General features: G+C 40.5%; 1 protein-coding gene across 1 annotated transcript in view; it reads left to right on the top strand.

Annotated features, from left to right (window-relative positions):
- Positions 1–16,718, top strand: part of susd1 (sushi domain containing 1) — a 145,210-nt gene extending 128,492 nt beyond the window's left edge. Inside the window, exons 23-26 of the mRNA XM_069920113.1 lie at positions 1,365–1,404; positions 6,612–6,705; positions 15,295–15,337; positions 16,200–16,718. Coding sequence (XP_069776214.1) covers positions 1,365–1,404; positions 6,612–6,705; positions 15,295–15,313 — 153 coding nt within the window. The 3' untranslated portion in view covers positions 15,314–15,337; positions 16,200–16,718. The remainder of the gene's footprint in view (positions 1–1,364; positions 1,405–6,611; positions 6,706–15,294; positions 15,338–16,199) is intronic.
- Positions 16,719–19,724: the final 3,006 nt, after the last annotated feature.

The following is a 19,724-nucleotide window of genomic DNA, read 5'->3' as shown; positions in this document are numbered from 1 at the left end:
CTTGGTGCAGCTCTACACTAATTTCAATTGTGCTGATTGGTTGCTCAGGACGACTTTAAAATTTGGCAGTGTCAATATGCATATCTTTTTGAACTGTTTCAGTTTTAAAAAAAAGATTTATGGCTCTTATAGAAATTAGTTTAAGGAACTTTTGGAAGTCTGATACATCTAGGAGCATTGACAGTAGGATGGTGCTTCCAATGGGATGGTCTTTGACAATAGGCTTGGCAAATGACTGTGGGTTGGCTGGCTCACAGTTTTCCTTTTATACTTATTGTGGGAGGGGCTTGTCTGAACACCAGCTCTTCTGACTGATCTCATAATGCCATGGAAGGTCCTTCATTGAAACTATACATGACCTTGATGTGAGGGATACAGTAGGCTCTTCACTGATAGAAGGAGGTTACTTGCTACTGGCTGTGAATTATGGTCCATAATAGCATGTCGTATTGCATCTCTTTTGTCCAAAATTCTGAGGTTGTCTGTTGTGAATCATGCTCTTTGTATTGTATACTTTGTACATACATTGCCTGTGTAAAGTAATCAATTCTAAATTCTTTTCAACTTTCCTCTGCATTCTTCTCTTCTCTAAAGCTATAAGGATTGTAGTGGGCAGTTTTTCTTTTGCAGTTTCTCTTCCCCTTATCCCCAAAAATCATCCTCTGGGAATGGTTAATCAGATGGACTTGTGAGTCTGTCCTGCTTTATGTAAAGCACACAGGTTTGTATAATGAGGGACATTCTATAAACTCATGATATTGTGAAGCATACAAAATGCTAGAGTTACTGCTCAGCAGATACAGATCTGAAGACAGGGGAATGGAGTTTGCACTTCAGGTAATGATGAAAGAGCATTAGAACTTGTGAGAGGTCACCAGATCAAAACATTTGAGAGTGATGCCTGTCTTGATGAACAAATCCAACATTTTCTGTCCAGATAGGAAATATACAGCATATGTAATGCAGTATTATTAAAATAGTGATTCAAATTGTCTGTGAAATGTTTAAACCTTGACAAATATGACAGTTGCAATTTCCTAGTTTATGTTGGCATGTGTTAGATCTAATTGTGTATCTCAAAGTAAACATTTTGTTATAGATGGTGTATGTTCCCTCTAAAAATGGATTATTTGTCATTATCATTGAGTACAAAAATGTATGCTTTGGCCCTTTTGCAGTGTTGAGGGAATACTAGACTGTCACTTAAATTTAACTGAGGATGTCTCTGCTTTTTTCATTTAAAAAAAATTAGGATGATCAAGGAAATTCTGTCCAACAATGTTGATAATAATGATCTGATCACTATTTTCTGTTTTTTGCATGTTAGAAACATTGGGAATTTGTGTTTTATATTTCTATTTTAGGTGAAGAAACAATCTTGCGTGATTTTGGCACAATGGAAAGGTGAGAGGTTATGCATGTAATTAAATTACCTTTCTAAGCTTTTAGGAGAAGGAATGAGGTAACTGCTGATTGAATCCATTCTTGCCTTTAATCACAGTCACTGCACTTCAGTTTCCTGTGATGGTGCTGAGTCCAAAAGCCAGGGAATTGAAGGCTTCCCTATCTCTGAATTTTGAATGCTTAATTAATTGGAGAGCCAGATGGAGATCTGGTGCATCTTCACATCAAAGTTTTGCTTTGCCTCCTGATCTTGTTCATGCTATTTTCTTCTTGTCTTATATCATCTCATAAGTCAGGTTATTTCCAAAGATGACCTGCAATGTGCCTAACATGCTATGTATCTCCACCACTTTAATCATGGAACAGACACCAAGTTCTTATCCACATAGATCTGATGAAATGCCAAAGCCATTGGCAGTGCCAGTGTTGCTCCAGGTTCAAGTCTCACTCTCGAGATCGGAGTCCAACATTTCTGGTGGTCATTTCTGATGGTGCATAAAGGTCCATGGCATTACTTTGAAGAAGAGTGAGGTAGTCCTGACGAATATTTAATCTTCAATCAATTATTTTAATTGAGCCATTTATTTCGGTCATAATCACTGGCAGCTTGCTAAACACATTGAGTTCCTGGTTCCAAACAGTGACTAACTGCAGCTAAGAGAATGCCATCAGCTAGAATACTTTGGAAGACCAGAAAAAAAAACACAAGAGCTAAAAGAATATAGTGTGTGACTGTAGGAAAGTTGGTAATTGGTTGGAAAGGCATTTTAGAGTTTGGGATCTCAATTCCAGTGTTGGGAGGCTGGATCAGTAATGCATTGGATGAATTATTTAACCATCCCAGGGAAGCTCATATACTTTGATCCTTTCAGTGTTTGAGGAAACCAATTTTGCGCTTGTAAATAGGATAACTCCTCCAACATAGGCAGCAAACCTGGGCTCAATTATTTCATTTTACTTGCCAATCGAATTCACAGTTAAATGGTAAGGATGATTTTGATGTTTTAGATAGAATATACTCTACCTCAATGGAAACAGTTCAAGTTCATGACCCTTTTTTTGTGTTGGGTATAGGAGTTCTTTTTATGGTTAGGAAACGTTTTCTCTCTTTTTCATATCCAATTTGGTTACCGAATAGGTCTATAAGATTATGAGAGGACACCCAGCACCTTTTTCACAGGGTGACAGTAGAAAATACCATAGGATATCTGTATAAGGTGAAGGAAGGTAAGTTTAGGGGAGACGTCAAGGATGATTTTTAAGCAGAGTAGTGGGTGCCTGGATTGCATTGCCAGGGATGGTAGTAGAGACTGGTATAATAAGGACATTGAAAAGAAAAATAGAAGGTTATGGATGTGAGGTAAGGAAGGTTTAGATTGTTGAGTAGGTTGAAGGGCCTGTACTGTGCTGTAATGTTCTATGTTCTGAAAAAGGTTTGAAATTAAGACAAAATAAACAATATAATGGGTTGGGCAACATTGAAGGGCTTGGTGGTTAGACACGTTCTGATTAAAACAAAGAATATTTGCTTTGTTGCAAGGATTACAGTCAACACATCTGTCAATTCATTTCCACACACCTCAACTAAAAAGAAACCTTGCTTTGCTTTCTCAGGCCTTTTCCTGTCTTGGAGGTGGAAGTCTGAGTAGTTGTTACTCTGTGAATGATCTTTTGAGGGGGAGGACGTGGAGGGGGAGGACGTGGACCTGTCCTCGGGCCTGCGCAAAGGAGCTTTTAGGTGGAGTGCAGTGCGCGCAGTACTGGCCCCACCCTTTACACCCATGGTTCGTGTGCCGTGGCCAAGCAAGCTGGGACGTGGCAGCGAGGTCCTTGGGTCGTAGGTTTTATATCGGAGTGGCCTTCTCCTATGCAGGTTTCTTACCCGGGCTGGAGGGGCCTGCCTCCCCTCCTAGGTCGGTCCATACTGCCCGGACCGGGGCCGAGGCCGCCGCAGTTCACCCTGTGCCTGGATTGGGGCCGCCGCCTCCCACTCTCTGTGAATGATACAAGCCCTTCAACCCACAATATTGTACTGACCTAATAACCTATTTTGACAACTGTGTAGAATTTCCCTACTGCATAACCCTCCATTTTCTCAGCCCCATGTTCCTGTCTAATTGTACTTGCCTCCACCACTGTTGCCAGCAGCGCATTCCATACACACAGCAATCTCTGTGTGATAAACCCTATCTCTTACATGCCCCCCGTCCTTGCTCCCAAGCACCTTAAAACTATGTCCCCTCATATTAGCCATTTCAGCCCTGGGGGAAATAAGCAGTCTCTGGCCATCCATATGACCAATGCCTCTCATCAGCTTCTACACCTCTGTTAGGTCACCTTAAGGAGAAAAGAGCAAGTATCACTCAACCTATACTCAAAAGGCATTCCCTCCATTCAGGGAATCTCTTCTGCACCCTCTTCATAGGTGACCAGAACTGAACACAATATTCCAGATGGGATCTAATTAAGGTCTTGTATAGCTGCAATGTTACCTCACAGGACTTGAATTTGATCCCATGGTTAATGATCGCAATTGCTTCACAACACTATCAACCTGTGCAGCAACTTTGAGTGTGCTCTGGACACAGACCCTAAGATCTCTCAGTTCCTCTATAGCACACATGTCAAACTCAGGCCCACGGGCCAAATTTGGCCCATGATATAATTATATTTGGCCCGCAAGATCATATCAAATATGTATTAGAGCTGGCCCGCTGGCCGCCGCGCCAGTATAGCGCATGCACAGCTAATACTACAAATCCCAGAATGCTTTGCAAATGCGTTGGTGCAGGCCCGTCAGCCCGCTAATCGCCCCCACCTCCTCTCTTTACTTTCATTCGCATCTGCGACCTGTCGCCCAACTCACATGTAATAAACCCCTTATGAAAAATGGCCAAACGAAAGACAGAAAACAGGACCTTTCAAGACAGGTGGGAGGCAGACTATATGTTCATCATTTTAAAAGACAAACCTGTTTGTCATTGAAGCAAGTTGTTACTTTTTTGACTTGTTGGCTTGTGAAAAAAAATACATTTAAAAGGACCTTAAAGGCTATAGAGGAAATATTATTTATTGAATATTATATTTCTCATTTGTTAATGCTTCTTCTGGAAAGAGTTTAACCAAAACTATTATTAAACATTTATTTTAATAAGAAAAAGTTTAACATTACATATGTTGAAAGAAGAGAAAACATGCAGATGTTGTTGAAAATTTTCAATAAATATTTAGTTTGGCCCATGACTTAATCCAAGTTTTTAATTTTGGCCCTCTGTAAATTTGAGTTTGACACCCCTGCTCTATAGATTTCAGATTTATTGTAAGAGAACACACGTGACATCACATTCAACCCTGAGATTCATTTTTCCTGGGTGTGGCAGAATTACCACTAATTAGTAGTGCAAAAAAACTGTATACAGCATATACATGTAAACAAAGAACTGTAAACAGAGAGAACAAAAAGCAAATCAATTAAGTGCACAAGAAAGAGTCCTTAAATGTGCCTCTGATTGAGTTTGTTGTTGAGGAGTCTGATGGTGGAGGGGTAGCAGCTGTTCATGAATCTGGTGGTGTGAGTCTTGTGGCTCCTGTTCCTCTTTCTAGATGGCAACAGCGAGAACAGAGTGTGTGCTGGGTGGTGTGGGTATTTGATGATGGCTGCAGCTCTCCGACAGCAGTGTTCTCTGTAGATGTACTCAATAGTGGGGAGAGTTTTGCCTGTAATGTCCTGGGCTGTGTCCACTATCTTTTGCCAGACTTTATGCTCAGGGGTATTGGTGTTCCCACATCAGACTGTGATGCAGCCAGTCAGCACATTTTCCACCACAACTCTAGAAAATTGCCAGGGTTTCTGGTGTCATACCAAACTTCCACAAACTCCTGAGGAAGTAGAGTTGCTGATGTGCTTTCTACAGGGCCATTGGTGAGTTGGGTCCAGGAAAGATCCTTTGAGATAGTAACTCCCAAGAACTTGAATTTGCTCACCCTCTCTACCTCTGATCCCCCAATGATCACTGGATTGTATACCTCTGGTTTTCCCTTCCTGAAGTCAACAATCAGCTCCTTAGTTTTGGTGACATTGAGTAAGGTTGTTGTTACTGCTCAGAGTCCTCCAGTTAACATTGTATTCTTCCTTCACATTTAACTTACTGAAATAAGCCACTTTACATTTTTCTAGTTTAGCCTCCACCTGCTACTTCTTACCTCAGTTCTGCATCCTATCAATATTCGCTCAGTAAGCTCTGGCAACCCTCCAGACTATTCACAACACCATCAACTTCATGTTATCTGCAAATTTACCAATCCACTGTTCCACTTCCTCATGCAAGTTATTTATGCAAATCACAGAGGAGGGATCCCAGAACAGATGCCTGGGGAATACCACTGGTCACTGAACTCCCTGCAGAATATAAGAACCCTCTGTCTTCTCTGGGTATGCCAATTCAGTATCCACAAAGCAAGCCCTCCTTGGATTTCATGCCACCTTTCTTTCTGAATGAGCCTTGCATGGGGAACCTTATCAAATGCCTTAGTGAAATCCATATACACTACATCACCCCTTCCATCTTCATTGGTGTGCATCCTGAAAGAATTTAATCAGTCTCACGAGACACAACCTTCCCCCTGACTAAACTACGTTGACTATCCCTAATCAAGATGATGCCTCTTTAAATACTTGTAAATCCTGTTATTCAGGATCTTCTCCAACAATTTGCCCTCCATGAAGTAAGGCTCATTAGTCTATCATTTCCTGGGTTATCTCTATTCCCAGCTAGTCTAGAAATTATTCATGAAGGAGAACAGTGTAGTAGAACAACGGCAGGATTTGGAAATCCCCTCTGCAAAAGGCAGTTGAATTATGTCAATTTGTTCCAGTGCCTTCAGTACACAAGGCCCAATGTTCTGGAGTCCCCTCCCTAAATCCTTCTGTTCTTTGTTAAGATGTCTCTTCCAACATTCCTCTCCTATTAGTTTTATGTAACTCAAAATCATATTTTGTCTCCATATTTTGATTCCTGTGAGCTGCCAAGGGAAATTAAAGTTATTATATAAAGTCAAATGGTGTCTCTGAATCCTTGCCTGGTCAACGGAATGCAGTTAATGTTATAGAAAATGTTGTTATTATTAGTCATCCACATGAGTTAAGGTTGGAGATTCAGTGCTGTATTCATTCTGTTTCTGTCACTGCAATTATTTTTTTTATGCAGGTTTATCAAACATTATGCAGACTGTGATATTTTTGGGACTTGGTTCCTTGGGAATGATTGGATTCCTTCTGTTTCTCTGCTATTCTGTGGCATGGTAGGTACAGTATAGTCATTCTGTCAGATCTTATGTCCACCAGTTTTGACACAGCCTCTGCATGCCTACTGCTTTTGATATTGCTAAACTGGACTATTACAACATGCTCCTGGCCAGTCTATAGTTTCAACCTTCTGTCACTTCAGCCCATCATCCAAAGCTTTGGAGTTCCATGTCCTACCTTGCACTAATTCTCAGTAACCCCTGCACCTATTGATCTACAGTGGCTCCTGTTCAGCAATGTTTCAAATGTAAGGTCCTTAAATCTCTCCCTCTTCTCACCCCTCTCTCTCATTGTCAATTGTTTCAGTCTGACAACCCATCCTTTGAAAAATTACCCTTGCCCAGAGAAGGCAGAGGATTGGTTGTATTCTGCATTGAGATCTCCCTGCTCTTCCCATTCTAACCCAATTTCTGCAGCTCTACTGTTAATAGCTTAGCTTTCATCAACCTGAATTCCCCTTCTCTTTTCATTAACCCATTTATTTTATGAAGTTTTGCTCATCTTGTCTAAAATCACCCTCTCTGGTCAAATTTTGTTCAATGACGCTGGATGTTTGACAATGTTAAAAGTTCTGCATAAGCAGTCGTGGTTCTATCCTTCCTTGTTCCTGAGAGAATTATTTTGAATTTCTTTTTCAAATTCACCTCGAAATTTCCTGATTTAGCCATGCCAGTGACAAACTAAAGATGGTAAGACCAGGCCCTCCTTAATTCCTCCCTTGAGTTGTGATGTTACATTTATTGTAATAAAGTAACTTGGGTTTGTTTAAAACAACTATATTTATTAGGTAGAACACAGAGACATCCTTGTGGAGGCATCCATTTTGAATCGACCCAAGATGCCACAGCTCATCTCCCAACTCCCCCAGCGGTGAGGATTAACACTATCACCCACACGAGCAGTCTCTAAGAACATTCCCTTTCCATGAGATGTTTAATCTAACATCATGATACACGAATACAGTATTCATTTCAATTTAAAGTTCAATGCAAACAAAAAAATATGCACCACAAACTTTTTGGGTGTGCAATTTTTTTTAGAGATTCAGTCTGTCAGGTGCTTTGGTAACTCATGGGTCTTCTTAACACAGGTGCATGTGTCAGCTCTGCTGGTCCACTATTGTCTAACACTGGTGGTGTTTCCTTTTTGCTGTGCAGGGTGAATTTTCTGAATTTGTCTGTTTTTGTGGTGTCTCTTGTGTTTTCAGCAGGCTCTTTCAATTCCTCCTCCGTATTTGACCATCCTCTGTTCTAACAGTGTAGGATCTGGATTTACTTCCTCCAGAACAGTGACCTTCTTGTCCCAGGTGTTGGAATCTCTGAGTCTCACTGTGTTGTGTTGTGCCAGTGGCCCTAAGCTTCTTGTTGGCTTGTCATAGTTTGCTTTTTGACTCCTCTGCAGAAGCTTTTGTTTCCGTTCGATATCTTCAACACTTCTGTTCTTGTTTTGGATGTAGACTATGTAGTGGTGTGGTGTATAGTCTACGTCCCATCAGAAGCTCAGCATGTGACATACCAAGTTCAACTGGTGAGGCTCTGTAACTCAATAGAGCTAAATACCGATCTAAACTACTGTCTAGTGCTTTCTTGATCAATTGTTTAACTATGTGAATTCCTTTCTCTGTTTTACCATTTGACTGGGGATACAGAGTTCTTGAAGTCACATGTCGAAAATCATATTTTTCTGCAAAGTTCTGGAATTCTCTACAGCTGTAGCATGGTCTATTGTTACTGTAAACAATTTGAGAAATTCCATGTCTTGCAAAGATTGATTTCATATATTTGATTACACAAGCAGTGGACATGTTAGGAAGCAGCACAATCTCCGGATTGATCGATAGATGAACAATTACTAGCAAGTAATTATTTCCATCCTTGTGGAACAGATCAGTCCCAACTTTCTCCCATGGTTCTGCTGGTACATCAATTATTGTCATGGGTTCCTTTGTCTGCTTTTTGTGATGTTTCAAACAGGTCTCACAGCTGGAAACCATCCTGTCAATGTCAACATTTATTCCTGGCCAATAAACAGCAGTCCTGGCCCTCTTATTGCATTTTTCTGTTCCAAGGTGCCCCTCATGTACCTTTTTCAGCATCTCTTGTCACAGAGATTGAGGAATAATAATACTGCTCTGTCCGAGTAGAAGCCCATTGACAACACTCAGCACAGCTCTGATGTTCATCTTTAGGCCAACCTTCATTCAGATTCTTGATGACCTGTAGAACTGTGTCCTTTTCTGTTCAGCTGTGATCTGCTTGGATTTCGTGTCAAATACAGGAAGAAATTCTGTGATCAGGTTCACATGGAGATTCATACCTGTCTTTGTGGAACGCTCATTGTGTGTTTCACTCTGCATCGTTGCCCTGGATAATGCATCAGCTAAACAATAGGTTTGCCTGGTATGTACACCTGCTTGACGAGGCTTGTTTTCACATGCTTTGTCACCAAGCAGTGATTCATGTCCATCTGAGGTGGTGCTCTTTATTTTTAACTTTCACCTTGAGTTTACATGTAACTTTTGTGTTGATGCTCTGTCTATTGTAGGATTTGAGCTGTACAGGATTTCCATGGATGTATGGTTTTATCTTCATTGCTCTGACGTTGTGCTCACAGATCAAATTGATCCTTGCCCCTGTGTCCAGCTTGAAAGGAATATTTGCTCCATTTATATGTAACTATACAGTCCACTTGTATTTCTCAACTCTGTTCATGCTTGGCTGTTCAGTGTCTGTTGGTTTATAATCTTTCTTCACTACCAAGCCCATGAAAAGTGTCATTGAGAGCAGTTTCTTCTATACTGTGTACTGGGTGAATGCTTTCACTTCTGCTTTGTTTCCCTTTGGAAAAACATTGCTTTGTATAATGATTCTGTCCTTTGCACTTATTACAGACTTTTCCATAGGCGAGGCATCATTTTGGTGCATATTGAGGGCCACATTGTTTACAAATGAATGTCTGTCCTTTTTGTTGTTTTCTATGTCTCAATTTTTGCTTATGTGTGTATATATATATATATATATATATATATTACACACTGTGGTTATAGCTATGCCTTCACTTTCAACGACTTTTGCACTTTTACCAACTTTTTTTGCATGCTGCAGAGCTAATTCACTGTTGTAGCTTATCTTCATAGCTCCAGCTACATCTCTCTCAATTTTTTATCAATAATTCTGAACACAATTTGATCGTGGATCATTAAATTTTGCAGCGATCCAAAATTACATGTTCTTGCTTTTAATTTCAAGTCCGTTAAAAAAAGTATCAAAGCTCTCTGTCAGCAGCTGCATGCACAAGTGAAACATGTACCTCTTGAATGTTTTATTTTTCTTTCGTGAACAGTGTTCATCAAACATCTCAATAACCTTGTTGAACTTGCCCTGGTCATCTGCCTTGGCAAAAACAAATATAAGTAGCAGTGCAATCTTCTGTGCTTCAGGTTTACTATCAATTCCAATGCTTGCAGATACAGCATGAATCTTTGTTTGAACAATCTCCACTCATGGTCGACATTTCCAGTCCAGTTTACACTCTCCATTTCTCTGCTGCTATATCGACTGATTCTCCCTCCTGGTACCATGTGATTTTTAAAAATTGTAATAAAGAAACGAGATTGTTTAAAACAACTATTATTTATTAGCTAGAGTACACACAGACAATTCCTTGTGGAGGCATCCATTTTGAATCTACAAGATGCCACAGTTCATCTCCTGACTCCCCCTAGTGGCCATGATTAGCATTCGCTCTACCAGTCTATCATGCAAGTCAGTTGCTGAGGATTGTTATGTGAAAGTTTATTGAAGTTCTATTTCTATAATGGTTCATATTTATATATTCTTATGACATACAAGGAACAGTTAGCCCATTGGGTCTCCCATCAATCTCACCCACCAAATTTATTTCCCTTTAATAAATAGAAAATGGACATACACAGTATGGCTGTGCATGTGGGAAAAGAGCCCAGATAACATTTCATTCTTGGATTTGTCATCAGAACTGGAGTTTGGAAAGACATTTCTCTTTGCAGCCTGATGTGCAGAGTATTTCCAGATTTTCTGCTTTTATTTTAAATTTCCAGAATCATCATTTTATTTTCAACTTTTTATTTCCCTTTAACCTATTCTCTCTCATATCTGTCAACTCTACCCGATATTCTTGGGTTACTTTACATTATCTAATTGACCTGCCAACCAGTATGTCTTTAGGAAGCATGAGGAAACTAGAGTAACAGTCACAGGAAGAGAATGCAACTCCACACAGACAGCACCAGAGGTCAGGTTCGAACATGATCAGATCATAGCACTACCTGCTGCGCCACTGTGCTGACTTTGAAAAGCCCTTTGTTTTCTGCTGTCCCATCATGGTTATTGCGACCTTAAGACTGAAGACTGCTCAATGCTCTTGTTGCCACAGCTCTGACCTTTCACCCCTGCAAAGGTACATCAAGCATCATGCATGAGTCCATCCCATCCTCATTAACTGCCCTTGGAGTTACCACCCCACCAAGGTATTGGTTCAAGAATCAGAAAAAACTAGAATGAAAATTGAATAAAAAATGAATTCTTGCCTAAAAAACTGAAGATTTCTGTTTATTTCTAACAAAAATAGTGGCATCAGTTTAAAAATAATAAACAGACATTCCGCAGATCAGGTAATGGAAAATGTTTTTGCTTTCTAATTAGTCATGTGTATATAGGGTGTCATGCAGATAGGGTGAGGGGGTGTGAAAATTGGAGTCAGGAAATTTCTCAACGTAATCCAGCCAGAAATCAAGGCTCAAACTGTACCAGAATTTTTTTCTGAAGCCTTGAGATTAGGAGTAGCTATCACCATGTGATCATACTACTGATGCTGCAGATCCTCATTCCATTTCTTTTATAAATAGTATTTAATAGGGAATGTGCAAAAGCAAGTTTCCACAGGGAGCACAAAGCAACCTGCAGAGGCATCGCCTTTAATTGTTTTAGCACATAATCTAAACTTAGCCAATAAATAACTTTGCAAAGTTTATCTGATATGTCCCCAAATAAAGAGAAAAGAAAATGGAATAGAATATGAAGACATTATTTCTGGCCAGGCTTGATTTATCTCCATGTTATGGTCTCGGTAGACATTTTATAAACATTGATTTTGGAACAGTTTAAATCTTTCAAAATTGCTAACTCGATGCAACTTTTTGATGAAAGATCTATTGTAAATCCCCACCCACCACACATTTTAACTCTCTGAATCTGCTTTGCACTGTATGAGCAGAATCTATCACTATTGCACAATTTCTTCAAATCACAGAAGCCTGTCCATTTTATGCAATTGATCTGAACATAGAATAAAAATCAAAGTCTCTCAAGGGGGTTATATTTATTGAACTACTTAATGTTTCAATGATTTGCACGTTTATTGATCTATCAACTGTCAGGAAGAAGTATTACAGAGAATTAAATAGAGTACAGTAACAAGCCATTTCATTCTATAGTTCCATGTTGATTTCATAATCCATGTGAGCCACTTCACTCTCTCTCTTATAACTCCATCAACATCTTTCTCCCTCATGTTCTTACCTAATAATCTCTTGAAATACATCAAAACTGTCTATCTAAATCACCCTCTATGGGTTCAACTGATCTTTCTGAGTACAATGTTTTCTTGCATCAGGTACTCCCACATCCCCTGTAGTGGTATCATGCTTACACAACTTTTCTTTAGGTCTTGTACAATACTTTGCTTTTTTTTGCAATATGGAGTCAGAGCTGGGTATGTTCTCTGTGAGGCACAAATTAGCTGCAACTTCTCAATGGTTGCCTGTGCATGGTGGATCGATAAAGCTAACATTGACTGGATCCCACACTGCATAGATTCTCTTGTGTTCTTCCAATGCAGAAATCTTCATTGTAACTTGAAATTTTGCTCTTCCAACAACTTGACTATTAAGACCAGAATTGATACTTGCAATCATGACCTGACTGAGATTGGGAAGGGCTAGAGCCGAACTCTTTCATTCAGCCATTGCTCATCAGGGAGAACTCAGGAAAATCTCAGTTGATACTCCAGTACAATAAGGAGGGAATCTTTCACGGCTGCCATTGCCATCTTTTGGATATCTTTCTTAATGCCTTTGAATGTTGAAATTATACCTAATTTGATAGCTTCCTCTGTCAGCTTGTTCAAGATATGGACTGCCCTCTGAGTGGGAAAGTTTCCCCCAGGTCCCAATTAAATCTTTCCCCTTGCACCTTAAACCTATACCCTCTAGTTCTAGAATTGTCTGTCCTCGAAAATAGTCTGGGAGTACCAACTTTATCCATGTCCCTCATGATTTTATAAACCTCTATTAGATAGTCATCAACTTCATACCTTCTGAGGAATAAAGACCATCCTATCCAACAGCTCCCTGTAACTCAAGCCCTCCAGTCCTGGCACATCCTAGTGAATCTCCTCTGCAACCCTTCCATCATATTGATATCCTTCCTATAGCTGGTTGAGCAGAACTGCACAAGTGTGGTTTCACAGCACCTTGCACAGCTGTATCATAAGGACCAAACCTTTGTACTCAATACCCCACCCGATAGAGACAAACATGCCTAAAGCCTTCTTCACCACCCTATCCACCTGAGTCACCACTTTCGTGGAACTATGCATCTGTAGCCCAAGGTCTCTCTTTCTACAACACTCCCCAAGGCCCTACCTTTACTGTACAAGTCCTACCCTTGTCTGACCTACCAAAGTGCAGCAGTCTACACTTTGTCAAAGTTAAATTCCATTTGTCACTCCTTGGACCACCTTCCCATTGAATCTTGTTTTAAACTTAAATATCCTTCATCACAGTCCACTACACCACCAATTTTGGTGTCATCTACAAATTTACTAAATGTGTTAACTACATTACCATCCTGAAAGGTTGACTCCATTTCTCTCCTCTGAGATGTTGAATATTTCCAGCTTTGTCTCTTTTTGTTTCAGATTTCCTGCATCTGCAGGTTTTTTTTAGTATCACATTGTCTGATCTTCATCATGTTGCAGCTTGTGAAAAATGAACTTGAGAATTAGAAGTAGGGCATTTTCATTTATATTAGATACCTAGTAACCTTTGAACAAGGATCTATCTACTTCAACCTCAAAAATATTCAAAAATTCTGCTTTCAGAGACCTTTGAAGAAAAGAGGAAACTACCCAATGAAAAAAAATTCTCATTTCTGCATATGCAGACAATTCCTTATTGTTAAACTGCATTAATCCACGCTTCTGAAGACCCAACTGCTCTGGGTGGGTCACATCTCCAGAATGGAGGACCATCGCCTTCCCAAGATCATGTTATATGGTGAGCTCTCCACTGGCCACCGAGACAGAGGTGCACCAAAGAAGAGGTACAAGGACTGCTTAAAGAAATCTCGTTGACCACCGCCAGTGGGCTGATCTCGCCTCCAACTGTGCATCTTGGCGCCTCACAGTTCGGCGGGCAGCAACCTCCTTTGAAGAAGACCGCAGAGCCCACCTCACTGACAAAAGACAAAGGAGGAAAAACCCAACACCCAACCCCAACCAACCAATTTTCCCTTGCAACCGCTGCAACCGTGCCTGCCTGTCCCGCATCGGACTTGTCAGGCCCCAACAAGCCTGCAGCAGACGTGGACATACCCCTCCATAAATCTTCGTCCGCGAAGACAAGCCAAAAAAAAATGCATTAATTCCTCATTCTATCTTAAGAGCAAAGCAAGACTGCTCTCAATCTCTTCAAAACTTGCAGAAACAAGCATTCAATGTGCATTCTTTCCTTGTAGGTTAACACATCCATTCCAATTATCAGTCCAGTAAACATTCTCTGAACAGCTTCTACTGTCTTAACATGTCTGAACTTGCTGTGGGCCTTTTGGCTGCTGCACACCCCATATTAGAGCCATGACCACTTCTTTCATTGTAAAGGGGGTTGGAAATGCCAAAATAGATGTGTGAGGTGCTGTGGGAATTGCAAGCAAAAGCACATGCAAAAATCAAAATGTTACTGCTTCAATAGTGACACTGCATATTATAATTGTATGACTAAATGTGCATGTCCTTACCAATGTAAGTAATTACTGAAGGATTCACAGGGGCTGCTATTTCTCTGCTGGCTCCATGACAAACCAAGCATGTCTCTCTTCCAAGTCACAGCATGTGACACCTTCATCCCCTGGCAACCTTTTTCCAAAATTTAATAAAAGAATAAGAACAGGCTTGTTTCTTTGGAAAATTAAATTGGCTTTTGATGAGAGTCTGCACAGTCTTTGGCCTCAATTGTTCATTCTGACATTGACCAATGGTTAAATTGATTTGAGAGTTACTTCCCATAGTGTTCATTGCTTATTTCTAGCACCATCACGAGCAATTAGAAATAAATATGTAATACCATAAGTGCAATTATTGATTTCAGTGGTAAAATGATTCTCCACTAAAGCTGTCAGTGGTCAATATTTCACCAAAGCAGCAGAGATGGGAGAAAAATTCTGGATCCATGTATGGTATGGGCAAATGTGTTAGAGTGTGGGCTACTTGACTCAGTGCAGCCCATAAAACAGAGAGAGAATTAGGAAATAATTTATCTTTTCTTTCAGGAGCTTCAAGGTGAGGTAGCAGATGACGTGCTGAAAATTCCATGTAAGTAAGAAAATAGAAATGACTTCCTTGCCTAAATCTAAGAACATCTTGAGGAAGAGCCTTGGGGCTTTTCTGACATCCTGTGTGTGATGTTTCTAAGGTGAGACCAAGTACTGGTAATGCTACGAAACCTGTAATGCAACTTTGGTGTAGCTTACTTCACAAAATACATTAGCTGCACCTTATTCAAAGCACCACTCCTAAAACTGGCAAACAAAAATCTAGTCAATTGTTCCTTTGAAGTATTGAGGAAGTGTCACACCATCAAAGGTGTCAGCCTTTGATTAAAACTTTATGGTCATATCCCATCTACTCAAGAAAGTGAATATGAAGCATCCTAATACATTGTTTTGAAGAAGAAGCACAAAATTACACTGGGATCCTGAACAATATTGAACACTCACTTAAACTATCATTACCACCTTGTTTTCCAATATTACACAAAAGGCCCCACTTCAAAGTATTTAATTGGTTGTTAAGTGCTTTGGAATTCCTTAAGGTTATGAAAAATTATTTAGAAATGTATTTTTCCTTCTAAACCTTTTGAGGTATGTCCTCTACAATGGAGTTGCTATGTATCTCTGGGTACATATGGTTCGATGTACAATTTTGAGTAGTATAGGTGTCTTTTGGGAAATTTCAACCAATACGAGGGCCAAAGAACAAAGGGTATTGTGCAAAACAAATACAGGTCAGGGAAGTTTGGTGCCAGAATATCAGCACAGTCCAGTTGAAGTGAAGAACTGGCTCTTCGTAAATTTTAAGCAATATAAAATCTACCAGAAAGACATTGGAAAGAATGTGGAAAATTGTCAATTTGTTTCTGCAAACTAATCTGAACTTCTACTTTTTTTCATAACAGATTTCTCGAGGAAGATTCATTTGCCACATTGGCTCTTCCGTGAATGTTACTAATTCTGTAGTTTTCATTGAAATCTTGCAAAATCATTGCCAGATTATTAAATCTTCAGTTCTTTTATACCTTTCTCAAGATCATGTTCAACTGATTTTTTTTTTGTTTTGGACAAGCTCTGACTGTAAAATACTTATTGGTACAATATGGCAAACTATTCCTAAATAAAGTTAAATGTATTCCAGATTCTTGACATAATCTAGACTAATAATTCAGGGCACAACTGTGAAAGCAATGCATTGTTGGAAATGCTGGCATTTTGATGAGATCTGAAACTGAAGGCTTAGGGATCCTTCCTGGTGGACGTAAAAGAGACAATTACAACATTTCAAAAAAGAGCAGGGGTGTTGTCATCTTCAAGCTCACCTTTAAAGGAGATTATCCAGCTGCTCCTTTTGTGACTTTGCAATGTGAATTTTCTACTGAGTCTCAGTGACTACAGCTCAAGAAAGATTAAACTGGTTGTACAATGCTTTGTGCAAGATTTCTAGAAATGGAAATGGTTGGATTTTAAATCATGCCTTTATGATTTTCCCATCTACAGGGATCTTGAATACTTAAAAAAAAGCTTGAATCTACTCCTTCTCCACAATTGCAGTGGACTTGTTACCTGAAAGGTATCTTTTTATACAGAGGGTGGAGGGTGTATGGAATGGGCTGCTGGAGGCAATGGTTGAGTACACCTGACTGTTTAAATTTAAGGTAGTCATGAAGTAAAATACCCATTATACAAGTGCCTATTGACAATGAGTCTGAGGCAGGTTTGGGTGCAAGCCTGGTTTCACAATCAATGAGGCTATGACCAAAGCTGCAGCACCTTTGCCAAATAAAAGTGAAGTAATTTCTGCAGAAAATAGTGTGGAAAGGATAAACCATCCATGAACATCCAAGCACTACTACAATACAAGAACTCATTTGATCATCCATAATCTGCTGTCAGCATGGTGAGCCTCTAGGGTTAAAGGGATGTAATTATGTGGCAGAGAAAAGATGCTGCGAGCTGGTTGCTAAGAAAAATGGTGTTTTCTCCATAATGGACTTTATCCATCTGGCAACTCAGAGTGATGCATGTACTAAGAATGGTGCCTACTTGACATGAAATGGACCCCTACACACCTGTCTTAAATCATGTGTGATGGACCATGGAGGTTTGACCAACGCTGCTGGGTGATCTGGTTCTTTATTTGTGCCTTCCTTCTCCCTGATGACCAGCATTTGATTGGGCAACAGAGCTGTCAATCTTCAATCCTTGAGAATGGCCCAATGGAGCTCTGGGGTTAGGATTAGGGATTGGTTTGAGCAGGTCCTGCTTCAAGTTTTGCCCCTTCCCTGGCCAGCAACTTTCGCCTCACCCTGTAAAATAAGAGAATGACTACTATATTTGTGGAATTGTAAGGAAAATTCAGATTCAAAAAGAGGCCATTCTACCCATAATACTCAAGTGGCCAAAAAAGCCATTTTAGTTAACACCATTTCTGATATTTCTCTATAAAGTCATAAAAGTTTCAAAGACTCATGATCCTCTTGGAGGAAAAGTTTTACCTTATCTCAGTCATAAATAGTTGACCCTATATTTTAAACTATGACACAAGTTCCAAATTCTCCAACCATGAGGAGGCATCCTTTCTATCACCACCATGTTAAGACCCATCAAAGTGTTAAGTGTTTCACTCAAGCCCCTTCTCACTCATCAAAACCCCAGTGAATACAAGCCTAGCCTGTCCAACCTTTTCTCATAAGACAACTTAGCTATTCCAGGTATTAATTTAGAAAAGCTTTTCTGAACTGTTTCCAATGCAATAATCTTTCTTAAATAAGGAGATAAATTCTTTTCACAGTGCAGTAGATGTAGTCTCACCAGTGCCTAATGTGACTGAAGGTCAACCTCCCCACTTTTGCATTCAGTTTTCCTGACAATGATCCATATATTTTGTTAGCTTTTCTATTACAGCTACACGATCCTTTATCCAGACATCTAAAATCCGGAAAGCTCCAAAATCCAGTAAGTGGGGAGAGAGGCAGCCGGACGGCTGGCGCTGGGGGGAGGTGGCCGAGGGACCGGCGCTGGGGGAGGCAGCTGAGGGACCGGTGCTTGAGGGAGGCGGCCGAGGGACTGGCGCTTGAGGGAGGCGGCCGGGCAACTGGGAGAGGGTGGGGGTGGATACGGCAGCACAATTTGGGTGGGCTTTCCGAAATCTGGAAAAATCCAAAATTTGGAACTCACTGTCCCCCAAGGGTTCCGGATAAAGGATCGTGTACCTATACCTCAAATGTGTGCATACCAGCCTTTTTCAAATCATGCACAGATACGTACAAATCCCTCTGTACCTGAGAGTTGTGCAATGTCTCACCATTTAGATATGCTGAACAGCAAGGTCCAGGAACATGGTGTTCAAGTCAGGTGTCCAGGCCCTGTACAAAATCCAGGTATAATCTAGGCTATCACAGGTGCCAAGAGCAAGTGCCAAACCCAACTTGAATCCCATTTAAACCTCACGGATACAAGAGAAATATATTGGGTGAACGTAGTGATCTTTTTGCCTGGAGTAGGGGAATTTGTAACAAGAGGACATGGGTTTAAGGTGAAGGTGGGAGACTTAACAGGAACCTGAAAGGTATCTTTTTATACAGAGGGTGGTGGGTGTATGGAATGGACTGCTGGAGGCAGTGGTTGAGGCAGAAAAAGGTAGATGGATGGGATGGGTTTAGAGGGATATGGGCCAAATCCTGGCTAGTGGGACTAGTGTGGGTGGGACATTTTGGTTGGTGTGGGCAGGATGAACTGAAGGGCCTTTTTCCATGCTGGATGACTCTATGACTAGAAGCTTGTGGCAAGGCACACATGCCATCACAGGCTACAAAGTAACATTGGGCAGAGTAGCAAATGACAGCACATTGCTCCCAGATGAGCTCGATGCTTTCCATGCTCATTATGTGCAGAGGGCCAGTGAGTAGGTGGCAAACACCTCTTCAACTTCAATCACACCCCATGGTCACCATCACAGGTGTCAGATCAGCCCTCCAAAGAGTGAACTTGCAGAAAGTGACTGGCTTAGATGGATGAGCCCTCCGCGTTTGTCCAGACTAGCTAGTGGAAGTATTTACAGATGTATTCAATCTCTCTCTCATACAGTACTCACCAGCTTCAAAATTACCACAATCATCCCAGCACAGAAACAAAATGTAGTGTCGGGTCTAAATGATGATGGGCCAGAGTCTTTAACATCCTACATCATGAAGTGCTTCGAGAGATTGGTTATGGCTCTCAGTAATGACAGTCACCCTCGACCCACTCCAATTCATGTTGCACTGAGACAGGTCCTCAGTAGGTGCCATCTCCCAGGCCCTACATAGCCTTGACAACAAGAAAGCCAGTGTCAGATCATGATTTATCAACGATAGCTCTGTTTTCAACACAATAATAATATTTCAATCTTCTTCAGCATGATGCTGAACCAAGCCATGAAAGACCTC

This window comes from Narcine bancroftii, chromosome 1 (genome assembly GCF_036971445.1).
Source record: "Narcine bancroftii isolate sNarBan1 chromosome 1, sNarBan1.hap1, whole genome shotgun sequence".
NCBI lineage: Eukaryota > Metazoa > Chordata > Chondrichthyes > Torpediniformes > Narcinidae > Narcine > Narcine bancroftii.
Note: the sequence above shows the minus strand (reverse complement) of the source record. Positions and strands in the feature narration are given on the sequence as shown.